Source organism: Pavona decussata, unplaced genomic scaffold, assembly GCF_977016875.1.
Source record: "Pavona decussata unplaced genomic scaffold, jaPavDecu1.1 SCAFFOLD_64, whole genome shotgun sequence".
Taxonomy (NCBI): domain Eukaryota; kingdom Metazoa; phylum Cnidaria; class Anthozoa; order Scleractinia; family Agariciidae; genus Pavona; species Pavona decussata.
In genome coordinates this window covers 1,870,075-1,898,036 of record NW_028145484.1, presented here as the reverse complement: position 1 = coordinate 1,898,036, position 27,962 = coordinate 1,870,075, and the positions used below count along the sequence as shown (strand labels likewise).

General features: G+C 38.5%; 3 protein-coding genes across 4 annotated transcripts; all 3 read right to left on the bottom strand.

The window, feature by feature from the left end:
* Positions 1-212: 212 nt before the first annotated feature.
* Positions 213-2,185, bottom strand: LOC146478378 (perlucin-like protein). 2 transcript variants are annotated; one of them, XM_085111722.1, is made up of 2 exons: positions 1,851-2,185; positions 213-766 (listed from the first exon to the last, which is right to left on the bottom strand). In XM_085111722.1, exons 1-2 carry the CDS (start codon positions 2,038-2,040, stop codon positions 330-332), a joined length of 627 nt encoding a protein of 208 aa, XP_084967848.1. In that variant the 5' UTR covers positions 2,041-2,185; the 3' UTR covers positions 213-329. The 2 variants fall into 2 exon arrangements, with proteins under 2 accessions (XP_084967848.1, XP_084967847.1); XM_085111721.1 differs by having other exon boundaries at positions 213-769; positions 1,851-2,168.
* A 1,337-nt stretch (positions 2,186-3,522) lies between these two features.
* Positions 3,523-17,999, bottom strand: LOC146478377 (uncharacterized). Its single transcript, XM_085111693.1, has 5 exons — positions 17,827-17,999; positions 17,164-17,226; positions 16,035-16,106; positions 15,626-15,695; positions 3,523-3,758 (listed from the first exon to the last, which is right to left on the bottom strand). The coding sequence occupies exons 1-5, from the start codon at positions 17,905-17,907 to the stop codon at positions 3,523-3,525; spliced, it is 522 nt and encodes a 173-aa protein (XP_084967819.1). The 5' UTR covers positions 17,908-17,999.
* A 2,003-nt stretch (positions 18,000-20,002) lies between these two features.
* LOC146478376 (uncharacterized) lies at positions 20,003-26,777 on the bottom strand. The gene is made up of 5 exons (XM_085111903.1): positions 26,648-26,777; positions 22,840-22,987; positions 22,346-22,393; positions 21,634-21,703; positions 20,003-20,525 (listed from the first exon to the last, which is right to left on the bottom strand). The coding sequence occupies exons 2-5, from the start codon at positions 22,927-22,929 to the stop codon at positions 20,182-20,184; spliced, it is 552 nt and encodes a 183-aa protein (XP_084968029.1). The 5' UTR covers positions 22,930-22,987; positions 26,648-26,777; the 3' UTR covers positions 20,003-20,181.
* Between the last annotated feature and the right edge of the window lie 1,185 nt (positions 26,778-27,962).

The window sequence follows — 27,962 nt, the reverse complement described above, 5'->3', positions numbered from 1 at the left end:
TCTTCTTCAAACCTCTAAAAATTCCATTCAAATTCACGTTTACCCCCACCTTAAGTTTAGTGTTACCAGCCTCGTTCTTAGCCTGTCTTAGGCTTGGGACCGAGCTCTTCCCCATCCGCTTAACGAGTGACGTCCCGTTGGACCACGTGTTAAGGACGCCTGGAGGCTGCAGTGTTACGAGCTTTCATGAACGAAGGCACACAACAACATCGCGTGTTTCAATTTGCAGTTTTATTAATTCTTGAGCAGTGCACTCCGAAGCCTACAACTCTTAGAATCTGAATGTTTACGCCTGAGAAGGGAGCTTATAAAAAGCAATGGCACCATTATTACATTTTAGAGTTTTTCTGGCAGAGCAGAACCGGGCCCAGTTTTATTTCCGAGTTGAATAAATTGCATTCCTTGTCGTTCCACTTTCCTTTCGCAAATCCTGTACCGTAAATTTGGCCGCACTTCTCAGTTGAGGGGTTGTTTGGTTCACCAGCGTTCCATGCGGTATAGCCGGCCAGCGGAGTGTCATTTGCCCAGTAGAACTTTGTGTCTGCCTTACGGTGAAGTCCCAGCCATGCGCCATAGTACATGACGTTTTTCTGCTTGAGAAGGAGGTCGAGGATGAACTGATTTTCGGCGGCGGAGGTGATTTTGGGGAGGTCTGCTCCCAGCCTTCGGCAGTTTCTCAGAGCATCGCTCCACTTCAGCATTGGGATGTCGATGACGAGGTAGCATGACTTTCCATAACGAACCCAGCCAGTGGAACAACCCATTTCTGCTGAAAGATTCAAAGAAACTGGATGGATGAGAAAAGGCTGAGGAAAGAACTCACGATATTTTCTGCCACTTTAACAAGGGTATCAATTGAGCAAAACATAGAATACAGTGCTTATATGCCTAGCCTTGTGAATATAAATAAGAAGAGAAAATCCAAAACACTGAATTGGCAAATACAAGTAAAAATTGTCAGTTGTGCCAAACCGTATTTGTGATTTTTCTCCTTGGCGAAACGGCAGGGGCAACCATCGATGACATTTAAGCAGAATGCTTAAAATATTATCCCCTATGTTTTCAGATCGTTTTCTGACATATTTGTGTAAGCAAATTTAATAATGTAGATTTAATAATCGTTGTTTGTTTTACCAAAAGGCTACTAGCTGACCTCAGTTTTATCGACATACTAATTTTTTGAGCTGACATTTTGCCGAAAAAAACTGTAGATTTCCTTTGAAACCAAATCTGAATTTCCGAAGCTATTTAGGTCTTCTGAGCAGATATCAACCGAAATAAACCGTTGCGTGCCACTGAAAATTTAGGAGAACGCTGCAACAGATAGCTTTGTTGTTTATAGTAATCGAGGAATTAATTGAATTGTTTGGCTTTCCTACTCTTGAAATTGTCGAGAAGACGACCCGTCAGGAGAAAGTTTAATTTGGACAGAACGTTTACTATTGCCTTTGAAAGTGCGAAGGAGAGCCCACTTATAAGCCACGAAAATATGGCTTATTTTATTTTATTTTAACTCTGTATATGTTCTAGTTTAATTGATTGTTTGTTAAGAAACGTCTGATTCATAAAACGTGAATATTTTGATGCTTAATTTAATTAATGTCAACCATCAGCAAAATTGTTTTACTGGTTCGTGCAGCTTTGCCAAATGTGCCATTTTGTTTTGTTTTTTGCTTCTTTTTTTATCGAGTTTTGTTTCTGGCTTCGAGTGTCACACGAATCGTTTAGCATACCTGTGATTCAAATTTTTCGTCCAAGAAAATGACTTCTTCGCTTGATCGAGCCGAACTTTACATTACCGCGACATTTGATAAATGATGAAAGTAATTTTGAGGCATCAAAGAATTTACCTTTGTCGGATTTGGCAGCGAGATAATCAACTTTGGCTTTGATATGAGCCATCATTGTGCGTTCGGATTTTGCCAGACTGCAGAGCCGGTTGTTTACCGTCAGACCGCTAGAATTTTGCCGTTTGTCGTTAGAGAGAGAAGGCGTCACCACGAGCAACAGAAGCAAGACGAGAGTCGGACAAGGAATCATTTCTTGCTAAGAATTAGGACGGCAGTATTCTCCAAACTGTGGTTGAGGTGATATGAAAATAGGCAATACACAATATTATAGCTTAATAAGCTATGCGTGTCCTATAAAATATAAACTAGACGTAATTTGATAATTTATGCAACAGGACAAGAACTTTTGCTAGTTTCGCTTACTGCGCTCAATGTCATGCCTACGTTTATTTACTGTTTGTGAGAAATTATTGAGTAATATTCCAAGAGAAGACTCAATGTGCCTGGTGTGTTGAAGCAATTTCAAAGGCTTTTACATTACACACAATTAAAGCTATTTTTTGGATAACTGCGTGATCATGTTATAATATTAAAGGTGAGCGTGATGTAGTAACTTCGACCTTCGAGCTAGTTCAATTTATTCAAAACTCAAACTTCCGGTAATCTATTTTTGCCCCAGGTCCTGTATAGCGAACCAGCCGTGAACTGCTACTGTTCGCGGGAAAACAATACAGGGAAATGTATGGAAAGTTCAAAACACGTCTGGACGCTTTCTAACACAGCTACGACGCTCCAATTTCCTAGTGCCAAACGTTTTCAATTCATGAATTTTTCAGAAGCGATGTTTTAGGAAAATTATTTGACATCGGATTTCCATACAAACACTGTTATTTCAAGACGTGTTTGCCTACTCGTCAAAAATAAATGGCGTCGAAAACCGTGATAAGGCATATCGTATTCATTCAACCATCACTCAAAATGGAAATTTAAACTCTCCATTATAACAAATCAATTTGAAAGCTGGCAACAATTTATTACATTTGCGATTTTTCATAACAATATTTATTTGTTATTTATTTGCCGTTGAAGGCAAAATCCTCGTTACTTTTGCTAAATTTTTAATACCAAAACTGACAAAAATAGCATGGGAATAGAGCGGGCTACCCACGAATGTGAAGGTCTGAATCTGCAACTGCTTGGGTCTTTTTGTTAGAAAAATAAAATTGCAAAGGAAATTGATAATGCTTGTTGTAATTCTTTGTAGCTAGTAATAACATATCATGAATCAAGAAAACTGACTCGTAAAATGCGTAAGTAAGGAGAGGGGCTGGGGCAACGACTTTGGGAGATAATAAGAAATCAGAAAAAAGGTGGCTGAGAAAAGGAAAGATTTGTATTTCAAAGTTGCGCCACCCCTTTGATCAATCCACGGTCAACAATCTACAAAAGTCAGACACCATCCTTCTTTATTTCTCTATTAAACTAAATATTACAGCAAAGCAGAAACCTATGACGATTAAAAAGAAAAATGTCCCCAGTGACGACGTTAACGCAATACGTCAAGCCATCGCAAGCTTAATAATCCCTTACATTATGATGGTGCAGTTGCTTCCGTCGTCATGCAACAACTCAGCTCAAATCAAATACGCACCAAAGTACGTGTGCAAGGAATACATGTAAATTTTGTTGATAGGCGGAGATGCGCCCGTTAACTTGATGAAGTCACCGGCCTTCAGCTCGAACACCCCTCCGGCGAACTGGGTACCATGGTCCTTTCCCTGTGTTGGGGGCTGGACATGGTGACAATTTTGTGATTCACTGAAAGATATACTCTTCCATGGTTACGGTAGTAAACTTGTGCGTAGATGTAGTACCGTCCAGTGGTGGGCACAGTCAGTTTGCCGTCTTGGTATTTCATGCCGCCTGCAAGATGGCTGTTTGCGTTGTTGACATCCCAGTCTTTGATAACTAGAACGAAAATGACGAAATTTAGGTTAGTTTCGACTTCTTCACTGGCAAAAGTACGGTTCAGAAAGAGACTTGAGATCATGTGTGGATCTAAAAGGGGGCTTTGCAATTGGAGGAAGCCGAACAAGAGGTGCCTTTTTACCTTTCGGGATTTGTTTTCATCAAGTGGACTAAATCCTCTTTAATTCACGATGTTTATTCGAGGTCTTGACTCATTCGGTTACACAAAGAACTTTTAACAAAGTTTCACCGAAGGACATTTATCACAGATACGATCAGCATTTCAATTTCGCTTTAGAATGCTTAAAAAATTAGGAAATTCTAATGACATTACTATTGCACCTTCACAAACTGAAGTACATTTCGTATTCGAAAGAACAGCAGGTGTTATAAGACAACAATTATAGTATTTCCTTCACTGTTACAAGGACTGCGCTTTTCTTAAACCGGGAAAGATCCAGTTTTACTGAAAAAGACCTGTGACATATGATAAAGTCCAGGCCAAACATTGTTGAATCCAACATGTTTGCACTCGTTTGGCCACCATGTTGCATGATGCTAAACTGAAGTTTGATTTCCATCAAACATCGTCTTCAACATCGTCCAACATTTCTTTAGTTCTCAGGTGTAAACAACAATGTTGCATTCGTTTGGCCACCGTATCCTTCCCGTATCCAACATTGTTGAACGCGCGCATGCCCACTAAGCTGACTTGGCGGGTATCCATAGCGACGATTTATGGTTTATATTTGCTTCGCGCGTTGCCGCGTGAGAGTTCAATCTATAGTATGGCGAACGATCAAAGTTTTAAATCTCTCAGCGACGAAAGCTTAAATACAAGCGATCTCTCTTCAAATCGAAAAAAAAAAGGGGGGGGGGGGGGGCAAAGGAGTATGTGAAACTATAACACAAAGAAAAGCGAGAAGATGGTACGAGGCGGGGGTCGCACGGTCTCGCGCCATTTTTTAGGCAAACCAATATGGCGTGGGTTTGATTTCTAAGGCTTCTGGATAGATTTTGGATCAAAACTCTTGAGTCCAACTGCTGCATTAAACATGTTGCATTTGTTTTGACCACCTTGTTCAACACTGTGCAACATCGTCCAACAATGTTGGATGATGTCGGCAATAGTTTCGCCGGAGCTTAAGAAAAGAAAAAAAATACAAACCTTGATCTTTTTGGTAAGTCACCTCTCCTTTATTTGAAGCCTCGATGTGAGCTGATGGGGTTTTTGAAACCTGCAACAGAAAAGACGAGTCAAAAAGATATAGCGCTCTGACATGTCAGAATTCAAAGAATCATTTTTCAACCATGTTTCACTTGCTATATTTCAGCAAAGGTATTTTTGCGCGCTGGATTCCGGGAGCCCGAGCTTTTCGCTCAAATTTATTTTGCTACATCATTGTAGGTGCGGTTTCAAATCTGACAGCCGAGTTAGCGTTTAAATTCTCGATGTAAAAAGCTATCGCTAAATTCCGAGTAACAGTTCTGGGCGTAATGTCTTCGGGTGGGCTTATTACCTTGAAAAGTTCTTAATATAATCCCTGATTGTATATACGTAAAAAGGACTGTGTCTAAGATTGCGGAGGGGGAGGTTGTTATACGTATTCGAGGAGCTCTCCGCTTTTCGTCCCTCCTCACAAACCGACATTTCTAGATTCCAATTCGACCAGGAAATACTCGTTAACGACCAACTCTGTGAACGTTCTACCGGCTAAAGAATTCCTATCTTTTGTTTATTTTTAGTTAACTGTTACAGTACATAAATATTAAATACCTCAGTAAAACTGTTTCATTTGATGTGATAGTATCAACATTTTGTGATTTTGTAGGGTTTTACTTTAATAGACTATGGTACAATAGAAGACACTATAGAGTAAAGAGTTAATCAATGGGCTTTATAATTTTTACCTGTACGTTCCCATTGCCGTAAACGTTAACGTTGATAGGACATCCTCCCTGTAAAATAACAACCGAAAAAGAGATTGAAGTAATAATAATAATAATAATAATAATAATAATAATAATAATAATAATAATAATAATAACTGAATAATAATAATAATAAATATTCGAAAGCGCTTTACGTGATTGAAGGCAAACTTAGTTAAAAATGAATTGAATAAAAGTGTTAAGAGGTTCCTTAGTATCAGCGATGATTTGTCGCCTTTGTCGCCAAAATTTTTCATTGGTGTATGCATTGCATGAACATTCAAGCAAAAACTCGAAATTGTAGCCGTGGCTTTGCACATCAATCAACTATCAAATACATAAATTGTCATTATTCAGCGTTGAGCATGTTATCTCAAACAGGAAAAAAAACATTAGTATTTTTACTGAATTAGACTAAGTCGAACTTTGATGACCCTCAAAATAAAAGGCGCACAATATTTTGGATTGCTTGTTCCGTGGATACGTTTATTGTCTTGGTGAAATAGCGGTTTTGACGTTAGACAACAAAGAGGAAATCGAGATCTATTACAGGAAACCCTTGACTGATCACAAACCCTTCAGATACCTTAGTTATAGCAAGCATTGGCCACAACTTTTCATCATCAAAAAATAGGATCTTCTTCAACCATGATTTTTTTTTTTTGTATTTTAATAGTTTTTATTTCATTTTATTTTAATTAGGTACAAATTCACAAATGAAAATGATACTAGTCCAGAACACACACACACACACATCTACAAAGGACAGTAATAAGGGAACCACGACGCTTATTATTATTTACTGTTATTATTATTATTATTATTATTATTATTATTATTTTGTTTCTTTTTATGAGCACCAAATATCAATCGTGGTGTTTGCTGATGTACTTGCCCCATTTATTGAAATGAATAGCTTAGTTGTCTGGTGATTTGTTTCGTGATTAAGCGATTTTAGTTTCGAGCTGATAAACTACTTTAACCCTTGCAATAAATACCCTAAGGCTAGGTCTGGTTTCGACAATTTTACAATTATATATGTGCCGTTTTGCTATTAACAAAATATGATTTACAAATAAATAATCTCCACAGTCTAAAATACCAAGCATTATGTTAATATCTGACAACTGATTTATATTTATATTATCATCGCTAAACCACTTGATAACTTCCGCCCAGAACTCCCTAGTATAGTGGCAAGATGCAAAGAGATGTTCCAGGGATTCATCAGTTTCTCCAAAAAAAAGATTAAGCTGGTAATGATAAAATACCGATTTTACATAAGAAAGGCATTCGTAGCTATACATCTGTTTAACCCTTTCTCGTCCTAGGGAAATGGCGAATTCTTCTAAATCGCTAACTATGAACTGGGAGACCACATGTGATATACCATTTAAAAGGTATTTTCTGGAGTGTGCCATAAATCACACCAACAGAGATGGAGGAGGTCACATATGAGAGTGAGAAAAGTCCAAAACGAAAGAAGAAAAACATTGAAAATTTTCTTATTCATTGTACATACTGGTTATCCCCCTAAACTATAGCTTCATGTACAACTCTCAGTGCATTGCTTGTTGTAAGATATCAACTGGGCCCTTAACGTACAAACGAAAAAAAATCCAAAAGTTTGAGGGGTGGTAAATAAAGTCTCATATAGGAGGGGGGCATGATTTTATGTCTTCAATTTATAGATCTTTCAAAGATCTTTTGGTTGTGAAATTTCACACAAATACAACCGAGATGGAGGAGGTCACATACGAGAGGGAGAAAAGTCCAAAACAAAAGAAGAAAAGCATTGAAAATTTTCTTATTCGTTGTACATACTGGGTATCCCCCTAAACTATAGCTTAATGTACAGCTCTCAGTGCATTGCTTGTTGTAAGATATCAAGCCCCTGGGACGAAAATTTCATTTTCCATCTTTTTACATTTTCGTGTAGAATATGACCTTCTTACTCATGTTACCAAATTTCAATCCTTTACGGCGATTGGAAGTATTTTTTTGTTTAGCTTTTTATTCGAGATTTCACGGCCGCCATTACTTGGCCTTGTTCCGGACGTTAAGGCTCAAATTAGAGGAAGTGACGTCATTGGCTCAACACGAAAAATTCCACATGACTAATTTTCATATGGACTCTACTTCATAAACTGTATTCTGCTGTTGCGAACTAAATAACAGCAGAATACAGTTTATGAAGTAAAATCCATATGAAAATTAGTCATGTGGAATTTTTCGTGTTGAGCCAATGACGTCACTTCCTGTAATTTGAGCCTTAACTTCCGGAACAAGGCCAAGTAATGGCGGCCGTGAAATCTCGAATAAAAAGCTAAAAAAAATACTCCCAATCGCCGTAAAGGATTGAAATTTGGTAACATGAGTAAGAAGGTCATATTCTACACGAAAATGCAAAAAGATGGAAAATGAAATTTTCGTCCCAGGGGCACTTTAAAAGCTTATATTGAAACACGCGCGATTTGGTATCCAGAGTAACACGGAATGGAAGACTGTAAATCTTTTTCCAGTTTGAGTTATCGTTTTCAAATTGAGCGATATATTTTCTCTGAGCAGTTGGTTGGATGATAACTCTGTTTCGAAGTTCTTTGTAAATGATCTTTGACTCGGCTTTACTCAGCAGGACCTTTTTGCCTTTTAGAATCAACTGAGTCTGATCATGCAAGTTAAAAGGAACAGTGCCAGTGCACTCGCAGGTTTTTAAAGATTGACGCCATGCTACTGGAAGGGCATCCATCACTGAACCAAGTTGGAATGCATCCAATGGGGATACGTTTAGCTCTCTTAACTTACACTTCGTAATGAGCTCGTTGTTTTCAACAATTAAATCCCCTTCTCTAATTATACATTTGGTTACTAGTCTGTTGTTGTACACAGTCTTGACATTGATGCAGATATATTTATTGTTCCATAAAACAATCCTAGCAATATCAGCAGTCTCGAGTTTGTCGGATTTTGAAAGGTTTGCCACAGATCATTCTGTGAAATGGTTAAACCATTCTTCATAAAAAGTTGGAAGCTTAATGGGCAGCAGGTTAAAATCAAAGTTACAACTTAAAACAAATTTACCAAAGACCGTTCTTAGGAAGTGTAGAAGAATAGATTTCCAGCTGCTGCGATAATCACTCGCCAATTTTTTACAGCAGAGTATTCTCTGAGCCTTAATTATGGAATCTAGATGTGGAGCTTTGAGTCCACCATCTTCAATATCACCAATAAGCGCCAAACGTTTCACTTTGTCTTTACCTTTCCAAATGAACTCAAATATTATTTTGTTAACCTCATTTACAAATTCTTTATCTAAGCAAATCAGACTAGCACGATACAAAAAGATTGGGATGATAAATGTTTTACAATTTGAATTTTGCCAATTATAGTGACATCCTTCCACCTCCAAACTTTTAACTTTCCTTTAATGGATTTGATCAACTCGTCGAAATTAAGCTTTCGCTTAAGGCGGTAATCGTAAGTGAAATGTACCCCTCAGCGCTTCACAGATTTCTTGATCTTTATACCCTTAAACATAGTGTCGTTAGGCAAAGGGAGATAGCATTGCCTATAAACATTATTTCTGACTTTTCGTGATTGATTATAAGGCCTGAACATTTTCCGAAGTTTTCAACCAGATCGAGAGTGACTGTAAGTGATTTGTCATTCCTCAAAAAGGCTGTTAAATCGTCAGCAAAAATCCCTAGTTTAATTTCTTCCTCATCCACTATAATACCTTGAATATTCTTATTGCGCCGTGTTGCGATAGCCAAAATCTCTAAAGTGATAATAAAGAGATAGGGTGAAAGCGGGTCTCCCTGTGTAACGCCTCGTCGGATTTCAAAAGGTGCGGTGGAGAAGCCGTTATTAAGAACACAGCTTGAAATGTTTTTATAAAACGTCTGAATCCATTGAGTAAATGACGGTCCAAAAAAAAAAAGGCAGAGAGAGTACGAAACAAAAATTCCCTGCTCACCAAATCAAAGGCTTTTTTAAAATCTATTGCAATTATTCTTCCATTAATTTAAGATTTTTCAGTGTAGTCCAAGATATCGTCAATTATTCTGACGGCATCAAAAATAGTCCTGACATATACGCGCATTGATTAAAATGTATGGTACTTAGGAGGACGGATTCCAATCTTTTTGCAAAAAAATAGCCTTCGAACCTATTTTAACATCGACATTGATAAGGGAGATAGGTCGCCAGTTGGATACGTCTCTTTTGTCCCTGTCTTTTTTCTCTAGTAATGTTATAATAGCTTGCTTCTGTGTGTTCGATAATTCGCCATGATCATAAGCATAATTAAGACTACACACCATTAGATCACCCACAACGTTCCAAAATGCCTTGTAAAATTCAGCAGTCAACCCGTCGTTACCTGGCGATTTGTTGTTCCCAAATGAATTAAGACTCTTAAAACATTCGTCTATTGTAAGCTTTCCTTCGCTCGTCAACCGAGAGTTTCGGTATTTGTGAATTTTTTTAAAAAAGAGTTAATCAAATTTTCCGAACGGTCAAGATCGTCTTTTTGGTATAAATTAGAGTAAAAATTCTCGATCCTCTCTGGGGTCTACCACTAAAAAACCTTCCTTACTAAAAACCTTTTGAACAGAGCTTTTAGCCTTGTTATGAGATTCAAGATTCAAAAACTACCTATTACTTTTTTCTCCTTTTTCGTACCAGGTGGCCTTTGATCGAATAATTGCACCCCTAGATAAATCTTCGTAAATACTATCATATTCCATTTTTAGGATTTCAAGTTGTTCTACATTTTCAGAGGACGGACATCTACTGCAGTTTTCTTCCAGTGTTTTGAGAGAGGTTTCAATGTCAGATAAGTTTTTCCTTCTCTCACATGCCCTTTCTTTGCTATATTTTATAATCATCTGCGTTATCCTGTACTTAATTAAATCCCACCTTACTCTTTTGTCAGTCACCATCTCGAATTCTTCTAACCACATTGGTACACTTTGGGTTATCAATGTGACAAAATTTTCATCATCGAGTAAGCTGGCGTTAATTTTCCAGAACGATGGGCCGTGCTTTTGGCTATCTATACTATTAAAATGACTATGATGGCATTCCCGGCAGAAATTTAAGGACAAGATTCAGGAAACCTTCCTGAGTTGAGATGTATCTTAACTATTTTTCTAGACAAAAGCCTATTCTGTAACTAACAGAAGCCTATTGTTATGAAACGATACTAAAGATATAAATTAACTTAGGAGTAGGTAAATGTGGCCCCAGATCAGTAACTCATTCAAACCTTTACTAAAACAATGAATTTGTCGAACACAGAATGAATTCATTACTGGTAAGTTGCTTTCTCACAAGGCTTTGTTAAAAAAGTTGCTATGGTAGATAAGCGCTTGGATATTGACTCAGGGTTTCCACCAACGGTAGCTTGTTCGACAAATTTAAATTCCTGGCATAATGAAAGAATTGGGTTTTTGATCAGCGTTTACTCGACGCAAAAATTGTCCTTGTATGTTAAGGACCAATAACTGGAATTTCAGCCCGCTGCGTAGAACGTAATTCAAGTTTCAGAGATTGGGTTAGACCGTGAAACTTGCGACATTTGTAAGTTTTATACGAAGATATAAACGTTCACACAGCAGTCTTTAACGCTTGAATTAATGTGAACAAGAATATTCAAAGGATTCAGTCTTCGACAACCTTTGAAGAGGCTTGTGGATTGGCATGTTATTACTTGTATAAGCGGGAGTTGATTCGAAAGAAAACAATAAAAAAATTAAAACTATACACAAGTACCCGACGACCTTCATGCATGTCCAGCGTCGTTAATAATTCAAGTGTAATGTCGCATTTTGTAATGTTTATTTGACTTACGCATTTTTCTAGCTAGAAATGCAGCGTTTCCAATAATACCTTCGCCTTTCAACCTCAATGTCAGCCGGACAACTTGCTGGCAGACCCAAATTGTAATACATTTGCAATGACTTGCAGTAAAAAGGAATTTCGGATTGCGATTCACTTGATAAGTTTTTGAGACCTCGCTTTGCGAGAACGACTTGCGTCACATCTTCCGTTTCTTGTTTTTTAGCATCCTTTTCCTGTTAAGAGTTCCACTCCGTGGATACCGGCGTTCATTGTCTTGGTGTAATAGTGGTTTTGGCATTAGACAACAAAGAGGAAACCGAGGTTAATTACAGGCAGGAAACCGTGTGACTGATCACAATCCTTCAGATACCTTAGTAACAGCAAGCACTGGCCATAACCCTCCATCACAAAAAATAGAATCTTCTTCGACTATGATGGCATTCTATAAATTCATGGGTATGATTCAGGAAGCCTTCCTGAGTTGAAATGTATCTTAACTATTGTTCTAGACAAAAGCCTATTGTTTAACTAACAATGGGTTTTTGTTACGAAACGATACTAAAGATATCGCTTAACTTAGAAGGGGTAGGTGTATCTGGCCCCAGATCAGTAACTTATTCAAACGTTCACGAAAAGAATGAATTTGTCCTACACAGAATAAATTTATTACTGGTAAGATGCTTTCTCGAGCGGCTTTTTTACAAAAGTTGTTACAAAAGTTGCTATGGTAGATAAGCGCTAGGATATTGGCTCAGAGTTTCCACCCACGGTAGCTTGTTCGAGCAATTTAAATTCCCGGCATAATGAAAGAACTTGAGGTTTTGATCAACCTTTACTCGACGCAAAAATTGTCCTTGTATCTAAAGGACCAATAAGTGGAATTTCAGCCGGTTGCGTAGAACGTAATTTAAGTTTCAAAGATCGGGATAAATTAATTATTTATTTATCAGAACTTGAATTCTATTCGGCGACGTGACTGCGAAATTGCGAAGTAAAATTACTACGATACAGGGCACAGAATGGTTTGTTTCGATTGAATATCCGCTGTTCCAAAGGTATTAACCGTCTCAGAAATTCCTTTTTCACATATAATAAACAAGCTTTATAAAAAGTGGTAAACAAAACAAAAATTCCCTTTTTATGAAATAGCAGTGTTTCAATAAATAGTTTGAAATACCAAATTTATCCCCCAGTCCCAGTAAAAACCCAATTTTCCGTGTTTTTGCTTAGCTGCTTAATTAAAGCTCCCTGTTTCAAACTTGGTGTTTGTCGGGAAAGAATGCTGACAACGAGCTTAATTTACTGCGCGATTAAAAAAAAAACATTGATTAGAATTTGTTTGGCTAACGTAGCGATATACAAACTTGTGACGTGAATAAAAGAAGAATTCGTGAAACGAGATTTCACAATTGTAAACTTAAAGTTTTTTTCTGTAAATCGTTTGAAATACCGAATTTATCCCCCAATCCCAGTAAAAACCTGATATTCTGTTTGTTTTTGTGTTTTGGCCTGGCTGCTTAATTACAGTCAACCCAGGTCACGCGTGAACGATATTTTTGAAATTTGAACGGAGTTTTAAAATTTACATGTCAGTTTTCAAGATTTCAGAGTTCCCGTATAAATTTCCCTAGCTTATTGACAGTATAAAGCTATGACTTTTTCTTTACATTGCAAAATTGAATATTTCAAGAATAACAATTGTTTCCCAAGTATTTTGAATCTTTTTTTCAGTTAATGCGTCTTTTTCGGAACGATTTCCAGAGAGATGTCCAACATTTCATTCACACGTCGGACATTACAAAGAGAAATTCGAATGTTCATTTCATTCTTGGAATTACTGTTCACGCGTGACCTGGATTGACTGTAAAACTTCCTGTTTCAAAGCAAAACCTTAATGAGTATTTTATACGTGTGTCCCTGTTTGTGTGTTTACCAAAAGAAACAGAAACTTGGTTGTATGACAGGAAAGAATCCTGACAACGGAGCATGGCTTTTAGGCCCGCACGATTTAAAGAGGGTATGTCACGCAACAGTATTTAAAAATATACTTTATTTGTCTCTATTTTATGTAGTTTAGAGTCAATTTTACCAGTATTTATATGCAAACTTTGCACAGGGATCGCATGAAGCTGTTTAAAAGTGAAAGATTATAGTTGTTCTTATCTCACTGAGCTCTTTTGATCAAGCTTTTGTCTAACAGACAGTATATATACACAAAGCTCTGGCACCATCCTCCTTTATTTAATTTCAATATGAGAATATAAGTATTACAGCCACGCATTTAGAGAGCTAAGACTATTTGTTGCAAGCACAATACAATGAAATCCCCAAAATAAACTCCTATAATGTCTGGGTCAATTCCAAAAGCGATCATCCCCCCTCCCGGGCAAACCCCCGGGCAAACCCCCGGGCATTTGACTTTTTTAAAAACGCCTGATCAAATTCCCCTCTATATGGGCCGATTTCTTGGTCAAATGCCCCACTGGTTGGGGCTGAAAAGTCATCGTGTTGGTTTTTTTTTTTTTTTTTTTTGTATTCGCTAGCTCTGTTTATATAAAAATCAACGAAATTCATACAGTAATAAATTTAAAACAATTTATTATTAAATTTAATGCATCACATATGAAACTCAACTAACAGAGAGTTTAACGATACTCGCTTTTCTTTTATATTAAATGTACATGAAGTTTGCTAATACGTGTGATAACAAGAACAATGATAAAAAACACTATGTTATGAAACCTAGACATGCCAACAAGTCGATCTTCGAACGCCGAGCAAAGGGAGAACGAAGCTTGAGGGAACTTGGACATACCACTGAAAATGAGAAGCGAAGGGCAATATGTAACCCCGCCATGCCAAAAACAATATTTGTTGGAACGCTTCTCTATGGTAGTATTAAATGGCTTTATACTACATAAAAACTGTTTGACGCAAAATATACGAGTAAATTCTGGCTGTGAATAAAGCATTCCGACAATTTATGCGACCGCTGACCAGCATTTTTTCGATAGGTGAAATGCCCGATGGGTCGGGTTTCTATTCGCGTCAAATGCCCCACTATGTGGAGCCGAACAGGGGTCAAATGCCCGGGGGTTGCCCGGGGGGGGGGATGATCGCGCTTGGAATTGACCGATACATAAGTTAACCTTTATTCTTGAGGTTGTGGTGCCGTTGCATTGCCAATAAATGACGCGCTCAGATTAAAAACGCGCCAAAGTAAGAGTGATTAGGTGACATGTAAATTGTGGTTGTGTAACCATCCGGAAGCACCGTGATGACGTCACCAGCCCTTAGGTTGAATACCCCGCTCGAGTGCAAAGTAATTAAATTGTTTCCCGTTGATGGCGGTCGAATTACGATTATTCGCTTGTTGTTCACAGTAATCATGATCGGCATTCTATGTTTAACGAAAAAAATTTGTGCGTAGATGTAGTATCGTCCAGGGATGGGCACGGTCAGTTTGCCGTCTTTGTAAGTCATGCCGCCTAAGAGATGGCTGTTTGGGTGGCTGAGATTCCAGTCTTTGATCACTGAAAGAAAATTTATAACTTTTAAAAAACTTATAAAATTTATTAACGTTTAGAATAGTTCTGCGTTATGTTATTCAACATTGAAAAATCTTCAAAAGTGATTATGTCTTTACCCGCCCCTTCTAATATGCCATTCGGTATTGATTCGACATATCATGACAGACGCATTTTTCAGTCAGTGACAGCGCCATTCTCGAGAAAAAGAAAATCAGATCACGAGTTACCCAACAGGAGTCGATCCTATCAAGTTGTAACATTACATTTTTTTTTTTTACATGAATCACTTATCGACATTCAAATCCTAGCACTACTGTGCAGGAATTTTGTCGCGAGAACTTATTTTAATGGCCTTAGCTCCCACAAGTCTCCTGTAGCTCAGTGGTAGAGCATCCGAACTAGCATCGGAAGGTTATATGATTTGCTCCTGTTAGGAGAACTCGGATTTTCGAGTATTCCTGTGTCTATGATTCATTCACCGGGCTTAAAACATGCAACATATTCCTTTCACATAAACATATGTTCCTGAGCAATGCACTGATAAATGAATAGGAGGGATACCTTGGTTTCCACGATAGGTCGTCACCAGCCTATTTACAGGCTCGATGTGGGCAGATGGCTTCCTAGGATCCTGTAGATTTTAGTGGAAAGCGTACAACATAAGACCTGAGACTAAAAGTTTTAACATAGGCGTAACTCAAGTTAAAGGGAAAACATGAAAAATTTCTCCGCAGTGAACTGCTGCAACTCTTTTCTTCCGACTTCATCACTGGTCGATCAGTATCGGCGCCATAAGAATTCGACTCTAGGCAAGTCTATATTTATACCAGACATTACATCTACCTCTTCAATTCACCTATTCAGTTTTCAATATTAGAAACGTAAGTGAAATCTGCTTACTAGTTAGCGAGCCGGCTTGGAAGGAAGTCTTACAGCGAACGCTAAAATTGCGTTCATGCTCTAACCTCACCTGCAGACTGCATTTACAAGAGGTCCCTTTGTCGCCTTTATCGCCGGCTTCTCCTTTCTCGCCCTTTACACCCTAGAAATATCAGTTGTGAGTATCGAATTATACATTTTAATTATTATGTTGGAAACGAGACCATTAGTCTGCTAAGTATTTTTCATATAAATCAACTTTATTCCTTTTTCCACATATCTTCACTTTCCACATGTAGTCTAACTGAAAACACACCCTGAAGTGAATCGACTTTTCGTAAAACCAAAACTATATTATCATAGCATGATTGACGTTCGGTTATTACTCCAACAGAAAACCAATCAAAACAGACTTCGATCACTGATCACTTTCGTGATTGTCCTTATTTAGAAAAACATGTGCTAATTACTTGTCGTTCACATTGTTGTCATCTCTAACCTACTGAAACCAGCTAGGAAAAATTTGAATAGTAAACAACCAAAATGCTAACACACACAATTTCAACAATTATTAATAACGTTAAATGTCAAATATAGGCCTTCCCGAATTTAAGTCCCCTAAATAAAATCCTGATGATAAGACAGCTTTCAATTGAGTGTCGCCCCAAAGAGATTCCTCTGACCAATCACAACAGGTGTAAGCAGCGCAACGAATCGACCGGAACTCGAAGCAAATACACGCCACCGGCGGAAAGCGCGGGAAACGCGTGCGAGCAAGTCACGATTGGTCTTGGTTTAACTTCTGATTGGTTGGGGAAAAGGCGCGAACTTTGCCAACCAATCATAGAGCGCGGTAATGCCAAACAAAAGCAAACGCGAAATTACTTTCGACACTCAATTGAAAACCGCTCTAAGCCATCCTGTATTTGTAAATGGGGGGAAAGGGTTGGAGCAGTTAGCTCAGCGCTTCAATCTACCCTTATCGTTAAACCCAACCAAAACGAAGTCAGTTCCCTCCAATAATTAAATAAGCCTTTCTTGAAAGTAATTCCCCGAAAAAGTCCTTTGATCGAATCTAAACCCAGGTCTTACATGCTGAATTTATTGTCTGTGTTGCATGTATAATAAAGCAAGCAATCTTCCGTTATTCAATTCGTTTGGAAACATAAAGGAAGAACAGACCGAATTAGACACCCTATTATTAAATAAATTTAGCATACCTTTATGACGGCTCCGTTTCCGTGAACATTGATGTTGATAGGATTACACGATGATGCACATGCCTGCAGAAAAACAACAACGAATTGTTCGAGAAACTTATTTTGCCATGAAACTGCGTAGCTTGACGGAGAAGAAAAAACGCAGCAATTTTCTTTGAATTATTTGAACTGAAAAGGCGTGAGATCGTCAACAAAGTTGATATTCCCTTATTTTATCGGGTTTGACGCCACACCACACAGACAAAGAGGGACAAAGACAAGCAGGCACTGTGGAAATTTCACACGCTTGTGAATCGAGAGTTTTCGCAGCAGGGAAATATTTACCAGACGGAGCAGCAGCAGCATGCTCTTGGCTTACTGTAACTGTAAACTTCTTATGCTGGGTCAGTTAAGTTAAAATTGTGTTTACTGATGAGTCAGATAAATGTAAATTTGGACAGCGATTATACCATGCTTTTTTTGTTGAAGAAAACGTTTCTTATTGCTAGAGGACGCTACTTCAACTCTGGGTGGCTAGTTTAAGTTATGTTCCGTCTTACAGAAGTAGAAAGCTTGGTCATGGATGGCCAGTATCCTTTTAAAGTAGTCGCAAGCGTAGACCGAAGGCACTGACACACATTCAGAAACACTGAACTAGGAAATGCAAATCAGTTACAATCTTACTTTGTTTGCACTTGTATTTCCTGCAATCCCGAGGAAGAAGTTGGCACAAACCAGGGCAACGAAAATAAAAATGAATTTCATCTCGACAGCGTTGAACTGTTGGCTCTGAAATAAACTCAGTATCGAATGAGTCACGACTACGACGAATTACTGATCCAGTGAGTCAACGTTAGATAAAAAGGACGAGCAAAAACAAGAATTATCTTTCTTTGATTATACATGCAAAGCATGACGCAACGACGAGACATTCATTATTATTTACATTCCGGCAAACAACTTCCCTCATTTTCAGGAATTTACATCCGAATACTGAACTCTTTCGTTTTTCACTCTTGTAACCGACCATTTCTAAAAATAAAAGGAAAGATTTGATTTATTGTCTGTTCACCTGGGCTGTTTCCAAGCTTTAACGTGCTTGTATTCTGTCTTGTCAAAACTAAATGACTGTGATATTTATATTAGAGAGAGAGGGTAAACGTCCGAACTGACCACGTGACCATGTTTATCCTTCAATTCATAGGTCGGAAAGGCGGATACGACGGCTTAAGGGAGGTGACGTCATCGGATTATTCCTCGGAGCAGCCACGATCCGAGATCCGATTATACCGGAAATTGACCTGCATGCACTCTCCTTTAGTAGTAATGGCAGACGACGTCAGTCAAATAAAGACTTCGATCTTTTGTTAGGTCTCGTTATGGTAGAATACAGAGTTTAGAATAATTCGTTTCTCGGCGTCTAAACATCTCAAGGATTTTACGCTCGATTTGGGGAAGAAAAGTGGAACTTTGAAAACAGTCAAGATTTGCTCAAGTAACATCCACCCACGGGTGGTTAACGTCTACCTAAGGGAGGTACGTTTTATAGCACCACGTTTGTATCGTATACATGTGTTATACTGGCACAATCGTACACATAGAAAGCTTATTTGCAAGCGTTAAAACTTACAATCTTGCAGGGGCTTTTCTAATCGTTGACCTGAGTGTCATTTCATTTATTACCGACCTGAGTGTCATTTCATTTATAACCAACTCATAACATCCACCTACAGGAGGTTAACATCTACCTAAGGGAGGTACAGTAGCTTACAGTGTACATTTTATAGGTTACGTATTATAATAGTCAAGTCATATGCAGGGAAACTTGGGATCATAAGGAGCTTTTCTATCATTGACCTGCATTTCATTTAATTTTTACAAACTCATAACATCCACCTGCAGCCGCTGTTTTCAGTTTCTTAGCAAAATTGATTAGTTTTGCGTTAGCATCAAAAGCCAGAATTATTCTCATCTATGCGCTCATTTTTGCTAGTGCAAGAAAACAACAACGCGAATCTCACGTTTGCCGTCAGTGCCGTAACTAGTTTGCCTTTTGAGGCTTGTATCAGAACGAACTCATCTCCAGCCTCGCCTTCACTCAAAAGCCAGGTCACTAAGCACACACACTTGTAAAATGGACTGTTGCAGAAAGATGTCAGGGGATAAAACGGGAGTGTTCCTATTTTACCGACGCGTTCCAGATCCCTACGATCATCGGCGATTATTACCGACTTCTGAAAGCATAGATTCACACTGTCTGGGATCGTCAGCGATATGAACCGAACAAAGATCAAAAGGTACCTGTCACGCATCACGTTGCATTTTTAAGTTAAATCACGCATCACAGAGAAGGTTTTTAACCAATTACGCGTCGCATAAATGAGGAATAAGTGCGGTTAATTGAAAATGATAAATATTGAAAATTGTATTCAATCCAATGTTCCTTTTTTATTTTTTTCGTGGAAAGATTGCGTGTTAATTGTTAATTTAATCTGTGTCACATCCGAATGAAACTTTGCTTTTTGATGTGGTTTGAATTTACAATCCATGAAGAGTTCGAGTGTCATTCCAACTAGCAAAGCTCGAACATCTTAGTTCTTACTTTCCTAAAAGCAGCTGTATTGACCCTTTACAGTGGCCACAATCCTTCACTTGTCAACAACGGACCGTTCATCGTTTTATGAGGTGGGGTGGGGTGGGCTGGGGTTTTTGAGAGTTTGAGGGAGAGGGGCTGGTGCATACGACATTGGGAGATAATATGAAATCAGAAAAAAGATGGCCGAGAAAAGGAAAGATTTTTATTTCAAACTTACACAAACCCCTTTGATCAATGCGCAGTCAGCAATCCACAAAGTTCAGACACCATCCTTCTTTATTTCCATATTAAACTGAATATTACAGCAAAGCAGAAACCTATGACGATCAAAAGAAAAATGTCCTACGAAACGACATTAAAGCAATACGCCAAGCAATCGCAAGGTTAATAATCCCTTATATTATGATGGTGCAGTTGCTTCCGTCGTCATGCAACAACTCAGCTCAAATCAAATACGCGCCAAAGGACGTGTGCAAGGAATACATGAAAATTTTGTTGATGGGCGGAGATGGATAGTTACCGCCCGTTAACTTGATGACGTCACCGGCCTTCAGCTCGAACACCCCTCCGGCGAACTGGGTACCAGTGTCCTTTCCCAGTACTGGGGGCTGGATCATAGTGACAATTTTGTGATTCACTGAAAGAAAGACTCTTCCACTGTTATGGTAGTAAACTTGGGCGTAGATGTAGTACCGTCCAGTGGTGGGCACAGTCAGTTTGCCGTCTTGGTATTTCATGCCGCCTGCAAGATGGCTGTTTACGTTGTTGACATCCCAGTCTTTGATAACTAGAAGGAAAATGACGAATAATTAGGTTAGTTTTGACTTTCTCTCTGGCAAATGTACGGCTCAGAAAGAGACTCCGCGTGGATCTTAAAGGGGGCTTTGGGGGAAGTTGGCTCGGTGGCCGAGCGAGAGGTGCCTTTTTACCTTTCGGGATTTGTTTACATCAAGTGGATCAGATCCTCTTTATTTCATGGCGTTTATTCGAGGTCTTGACTCATTTCGTTACACGCAGAACTTTTGAAAAAGCTTTCACTGAAGGACATTTGTCACTGATACGATCAGCATCTCAATTTCACTTTAGAATGCTCTCAGCAAATTTGGAAATTCTAATGACATTACTTTTGCACCTTCCCAAACTGAAGTACATTTCGTATTCGAAAGAACAGCAGGTGTTATAAGACACCTATAGTATTTCCTTCACTGTTTCTTAAACCGGGTAAAATCCAGTTTTACTGAAAATGGGCCCGTGACATTGGGTAATTTAATGGTAAAGTTCCGGCCAAACATTGTTTAATCCAACCTGTTGCACGATGTTGCATGATGCTGAACTGAAGTTTTATTTCCGTCAAATATCGTCTTCGATATCGTCCAACATTTTTTTAGTTCTCAGGTGTGAACAACAATGTTGCATTCGTTTGGCTTCCGTGTTCAACATTGTTGAACGCGCGCATGCCTACTAAGCTGATTTGCGGTTATCTGTATCCATGGCGATGAATTATTGTTTGTATTTGCTTCGCGTGTTCCCGCGTGAGTGCTCAAGCTACAGTATGGCGAACGAACAAAGTTTTGGATCTCTTAACAACGAAAGCTTAAACACAAGCGATCTCTCTTCAAATAGAAAGAGAAGGGGCCAAGGAGTATGTGAAACTATCAGACCAAGAGAAGCGAGAAGATGGTGCGTCGCGGCGGTCGATCGGTCTCGCGCCATTTTTTGGGTAAACCAATATGGCGCGGGTTTGTTTTCTAAAGATTCTTTGGTCCAAGTGTTGCATCAAACATGTTGCATTCGTTTGACCACCTAGTTCAACACTGTGCAACATCGTCCAACAATGTTAGATGATGTCGGCAATGGTTTAGCCGGAGCTTGGGAAAAAAGAAAAAAAAACATACCTTGATCTTTTTGATAAGTCACCTCTCCCTTATTTGCAGCCTCGATGTGAGCTGATGGGGTTTTTGAAACCTGCAACAGAACAGACGAGTCACAAAAATATAGTGCTTTGACATGTCAGTATTTAAGAAATCATATCTCAACCATGTTTTACTTGCTATATTTAAGAAAAGGAATTTTTGCGCGCTGGATTCCAGGAACCCGAACTTCTTGCTCAAATTTATTTTGCTACATCATTGTAGGTGCGGGTTCAAATCCGACACAGCCTAGATAGCGTTGAAATTTTTGATGTAAAAACCTATCGCTAAATTCCGAATAACAGTTTTGGGCGTATTGTAATATAATCCCTGATTGTATATACGTAAAAAGGACTGTGTCTAAGATTGCGGAGGGGGAGGGTATTATACATATTTGAGGAGCTCTCCGTTTTTCGTCCCTCCTCATAAACCGACATTTCTAGATTCCGATTCGACCAGGAAATGCTAGTTAACGACCAACTCTGTGAACGTTCTACCTGCTAAAGAATTCCTATCTTTTGTTTATTTTTAGTTGACTGTTACAGTACATTAATAATAAATACCTCAGTAACACTGTTTCATTTGATGTGATAGTATCAAACTTTTGTAATTTTGTAGAGTTTTACTTTACTAGACTATGGTACAATAGAAGACACTATAGAGTAAAGAGTTAATCAGTGGGCTTTATAATGTTTACCTGTACGTTCCCATTGCCGTAAACGTTGACGTTGATAGGACATCCTCCCTGTAAAATAACAACCAAAAAAGAGATTGAAGTAATAATAATAATAATAATAATAATAATAATAATAATAATAATAATAAATATTCGAATGCGCTTTACGTGATTGAGGGCAAACTTAGTAAAACATGAATTAAATGAAATTATTAAAAATTTCATTGGTATCGGCCATTAGAACCACATAATTTGCAGAAAAAAATGATCTCGTCGGCTGCCATATTTGGTTTCATGCCGGCCTCTTGCAGCAAGTCACAAAAATGATTTGTCGCCAAAATTTGTCACTGGTGTAGGCACCTTCGTGTGCTGCATGAACATTCAAGCAAAAACTCGTAATTGTAGTCGTGGCTTTGCACATCAATCAACTATCTAATACTGTTCCCATTTACATACGGGATATCTGCTAACGAGTAGAGGACACTTCATTCACTGCAAACATGACAGTTACTTACGTCAGCCGATTGTGAGGCTGTTGACAGAACACAGCTGCTTCCGCACAGCAGGAGAATGGAAACAATAGAGAAAGTCACCAGAGCTCCCATCTTCGTTTTAAATCGTCCTTCTGGGTAACACCTTGCCTTAAATACACTGAGAATGCTTCTGGAAGAAAAGCTTAGAATTTATTCTATATATGTTCCCCGCAGGAGCTATAATCGGGGATGGAGACCGGTTATGGCTCCTGGTTCTTAGCTATACATCACTTCGGCCATGCAGGCGTGCGTTTTGCACGAATCCCGAATCGTTTCTGGGCTCGAAACAGGTTCAGTTAAAATCAATTTTCTATCATGCAGTTAGTTGCAAACTTGCCTGATTTTTGCGTTTTCAAAGACAAAATGTAATTTCCAAAAGATTTAGGGGTATACAAACTGTTCGAAACTTGCTGTATTGAGGAAAGACGACTTCGAGCTGCTTAGTTGGTCTTTCTTCACTCTCTGGAGTTGGAGCCCGAGTTTTGTGTCAAGGACTTAAGATCTCGCCTCCCACGCGTGACGAACCACTAAGGACGTCTGCGTGGGAAGCTACTTAAGATCAAGCATACGTAAACGTTATTCAGCTCTGTCGCCTAGTTATCGATGTCCACAGACGACGGGCCGGAAATTGAAAAAAGGACATTGTCATTCACACAACTGCTGGGCTTGCTATCGACAGCTAGTTAGAAGTAATTTTTCTTTTAAAAAGGCTACTTTGTTGTTGTCGACTTTACAAAAACTGCATTGCCATTCACAAAACCACTGCGCTTGTTAATAATTATCGACGACAACTAATTAGAAGTAGTTTCCCTTTTGACTTATTTTTCGTCATTGAGATTGTTTCGTTAATTGTCGATAACTTTTTCCTATCGATAACTAAAAAGTTATCGATAACAGCTTGCCTCGTCTGTGGAGCTCCTGAATGTTTAAAATAAAATTTTAAAAAATGCTTCAAGTTCGCTGACATTTTTGAAAGTTACATCTTATCAATATTGACCGCGAAATGGGGCAAAGTTTGCAGTCAAAATTTTGAAGCTTTCCAAGAATTTAAACAAGAAAGTCACTGACTGTTCTAAGTAACATGGCCAAAACACTGAACTGTCCTTTTCTCGTTACTCGTTGAGCATTTGTTGGCAGGACAGGAACTAGTTTTTTCACTTTTGTTTTCTTCGTGTAGTTGGTAAACCGCTTCACTGAACTAATTGCAATTCTGCGATGTCCGTTTCTTCAATTTTCTTTTTAATCACTTCAAAACATCTGACAACAAGACTTTTTGTAACAAGTAACTGAAACAGAGTGCGAGTTAAAAAATGTTCTAAGAATGCGTCGCCATCTTTGTCCGCCGATCAGCAAAAATCTTTGTTGCAAGCACAAAATATTTTGGTATTTTAAACACTAGGCTAACACAGTTTTATCCACTCTGATTCCAGTGGCTAAAATTAAAATGGCAGAAAAAGGCCGAACGAGATCTTATTCCTCCCCGAATTTCTCAATTGCTGTTAGGCTCCCGAAATTGCGAACTGGCCTTTTTTTTTGGCAATTTAGACAAGGCGACGTGTTTGTTTCTCTTATAACCAAAAGGATTACCTTTTCAGTGCTACCCTAAACTGAGGTGACATTTTGCTAATGAAAACGTAAATGTTTTTGTCACAATTTAACCCGGCGGGTAATGCCTTTGAGAAGATATAATATTCAACACTGAGAAACGAAGCTTTGAGTGTCCCAGTATAAGCGGAAGATTTCATCATATTTTACACGCAAGTCAATCAACATCATTTCTGTTAATCTACCAGAACGACTTTCAAATCGGAATTTATTTTATAAACATTAATGCATTTTAATATTGCTTCTAATTGGTTGTGGCTCAGTGTGGACCCTGCTTTTGTGAAAAACTTTCTTTGATCGCCGGCCAAAGAACTTTATCAACGGCAGTATGCCCATCAAACGTTGGGCACACCTCGGAAAAATTCGGCACATTAGTTTAAAACAATTCAAATTTCTGCAAGCGCTTTGGCTGGAAACGAGTTCTGAGCTTTGATAAACTAATCGCAAAACGAGAAAAAAACTGATAAGAACAATGTGGTTGAGATGAAAAAGAAGGTTAAGACAACACTCATCAGTTCTCTCCAACTGACAATTGAAGACCTACCTTCTCTCAGAATCCTTCCAGGCTCAAAACTGCGTGAGTTTTCTCGATTCCTTCATTTATTGACACAACAAACAATGCCATTCAATGAAGCGCTCAGTTCTAGCAAAATCGTCATTATTCAGCGTTGAGCATGTTATCGTAAACAGGAAAAAAAACATCAGTATTTTTACTGAATTAGACTAAGTCGAACGTTGATGACCCTCAAAACAAAAGGCGCACAATATTTTGGATTGTTACGTGGATACGTTCATTGTCTTGGTGAAATAGCGGTTTTGACGTTAGACAAGAAAGAGGAAATCGAAGTTTATTACAGGCTTGAAACCGTGCGACTGATCACAAACCCTTCAGATACCTTAGTTATAGCAAGCATTGACCATAACCTTTCATAATCAAAAAATAAGATCAAGTCTGCTACAGACATTAGTGAAAATAAAGCATCCCTAGATAATTTATTTTCCCTTCTCCAGATATTTCAGACAAGCGATCTTTGCTGTTTTATTTATCACGGTTTATGACTATCAACTACTCATAAACGGAGGATGTTGCCTTGCCGCATTGACCGAGCGACAGCCAGGTCAGTACATGCAGCGAGGCCGAGATTTGAGATTTTGCCGAAAAGACTGAATGTTCAAGTTTAAAAAGTAGTTTATTATATGGCGTTATAAAAAATCGGCTTTTTTCTTAATAATCCGAAATCGGCCCGTGGTCATAACGGAAGAATAATGCTCTAACACTTAGCCAATCAGGCGCGCGTTATATTGGCTACGAGCACTAGCCATACGGAAAGATTTGTATTATTGTCGTTCTGTTATTTACGTCAAAGCTAGGCTTAATGATATTGCCTTACAAAATATGTTTCTCGTTTTCTTTGCTGTGTTGATTAACACTGGTGAGTGTTTGTCGAGTTTTTCGTCGTTTGAAAAAACAAGGTGTGTGAGATGTATCTTGTTAGCTTGAAAACGGAACTGTCTCTTTAGGCCTTTTTTGTTTTTAATTTTAAGCGCCAAATGTTTGCGGCAAAGATTCTCAAAATATTCTTAAATATTGAAGTTTTAGCCTGTCAAGGCGAAAAAAAAGGCCTTTGTGGTGACCCTGTGTTCTGCTGACCCGCGTTTTGACTGACTGTGGAGGAGGGGGGAGGGGGTTGGTGTGTATTTGAAATATTTCATAAACATAAGTCTGATCTAGGCTGTATTTTTACAGCTGTACTTCCATTTTATTTCTTTTATTTTCTTTTTTTTTTAAATTTTTACCAATGAAATTTACCCACGACCCACGACATTTAGCTATACTCGCAGTAATTATATAAGGGCGTTCCTTTTTGTCTCCCTTCTCCCGACAGCAGACTCTCGCGCTGCCACACTTTCGTGCTCCCCCCCCAAAAAAAGAACGCTTGATCGCAGTTTACGTGAACTTTGTTTAACAGACCTAGCTCCCACGAGTCTCCTGTAGTTCAGTGGAAAAGCATCCAACTAGTCATCGGAAGGTTATATGGTTCGTCTCCTGTTAGGAGAATTCGGATTTTCGAGTATTCCAGTGTCTATGATTCATTCACCGGGCTTAAAACATGCAACACATTTCTTTCACATACACATATGTTCCAGGGCAATGCACTGATAAATGAATGGGATGAGTGGATACCTTGGTTTCCACGATAGGTCGTCACCAGCCTATTTACAGACTCCATGTGGGCAGACGGCTTCCTAGGATTCTGTAGATTATAGTAGGAAAAAGTACTACTTATCAGATTCAGTATAAATAAGACTTGAGAATTAAAGTGCCCCTGAGACGAAAATTTCATTTTCCATCTTTTTGCATTTTCGTGTAGAATATGACCTTCTTACTCATGTTACCAAATTTCAATCCTTTACGGCGATTGGAAGTATTTTTCTTTTTAGCTTTTTATTCGAGATTTCACGGCCGCCATTACTTGGCCTGTATTCTGCTGTTATTAAGTTCGCAAAAGCAGAATACAGTTTATGGAGTAGAATCCATATGAAAATTAGCCATGTGGAATTTTTCGTGTTGAGCCAATGACGTCACTTCCTGTGATTTGAGCCTTAACTTCCGGAACAAGGCCAAGTAATGGCGGCCGTGAAATCTCGAATAAAAAGCTAAAAAAAATTACTTCCAATCGCCGTAAAGGATTGAAATTTGGTAACATGAGTAAGAAGGTCACATTCTACACGAAAATGCAAAAAGATGGAAAATGAAATTTTCGTCTCAGGGGCACTTTAAAGTTTTAGCGTAGGCGTAACTCAACATGAACATTTTCTCCGCAGTGAACTGCTGCAACTCTTTTCTTTCCAACCACACATTTGTTGCGACCTCGCCACTGGCGCCACAAAACTTTGACTTTTGACAAGTTTAAAATAATACTAAACATTACATCAACCTTCTTAATTCACCTATTCAAATTTCACTACCGCAAACGTAATTGAAACTTGCGCACTAGTTAGCGAGAGCTTGGAACAAATTCTAAGAGTGAACACTAAACTCACGTTCATGTTGTATTTCGTCCAAAATTCAACTTTTTTCCAAGGGGTAAGTCCATGGTCTTTGGTCTAAAATGACCAAATTTTGAAGTTTTAATTTTTCACTCGTTTATGTCCCTAGGGATCTCCGCGTGTCATAAAACTCCCTTGGTAACCTCAAAATGGTCTCAGTGGACGTTTTCGGACACACTGATTCGATTTGAAGCTTTTATAAGAATATTTGCATTTCGTCCGAAAATCGACTTTTTTCCAAGGGGTAAGTCCATGTTTTTTAGCCTAAAATGACCAAATTTTAAAGTTTTCGTTTCTCACTCCTTATGTCCCTAGGGATCTCCGCGCATCATAAAACTCCCTTGGTAACATAAAACGTGTCTAACTGGACGTTTTTGGACATACTGATCCGATTGGAAACTTTTAAAAGAATATTTGCATTTCGTCCAAAAATCGACTTTTTTCCAAGG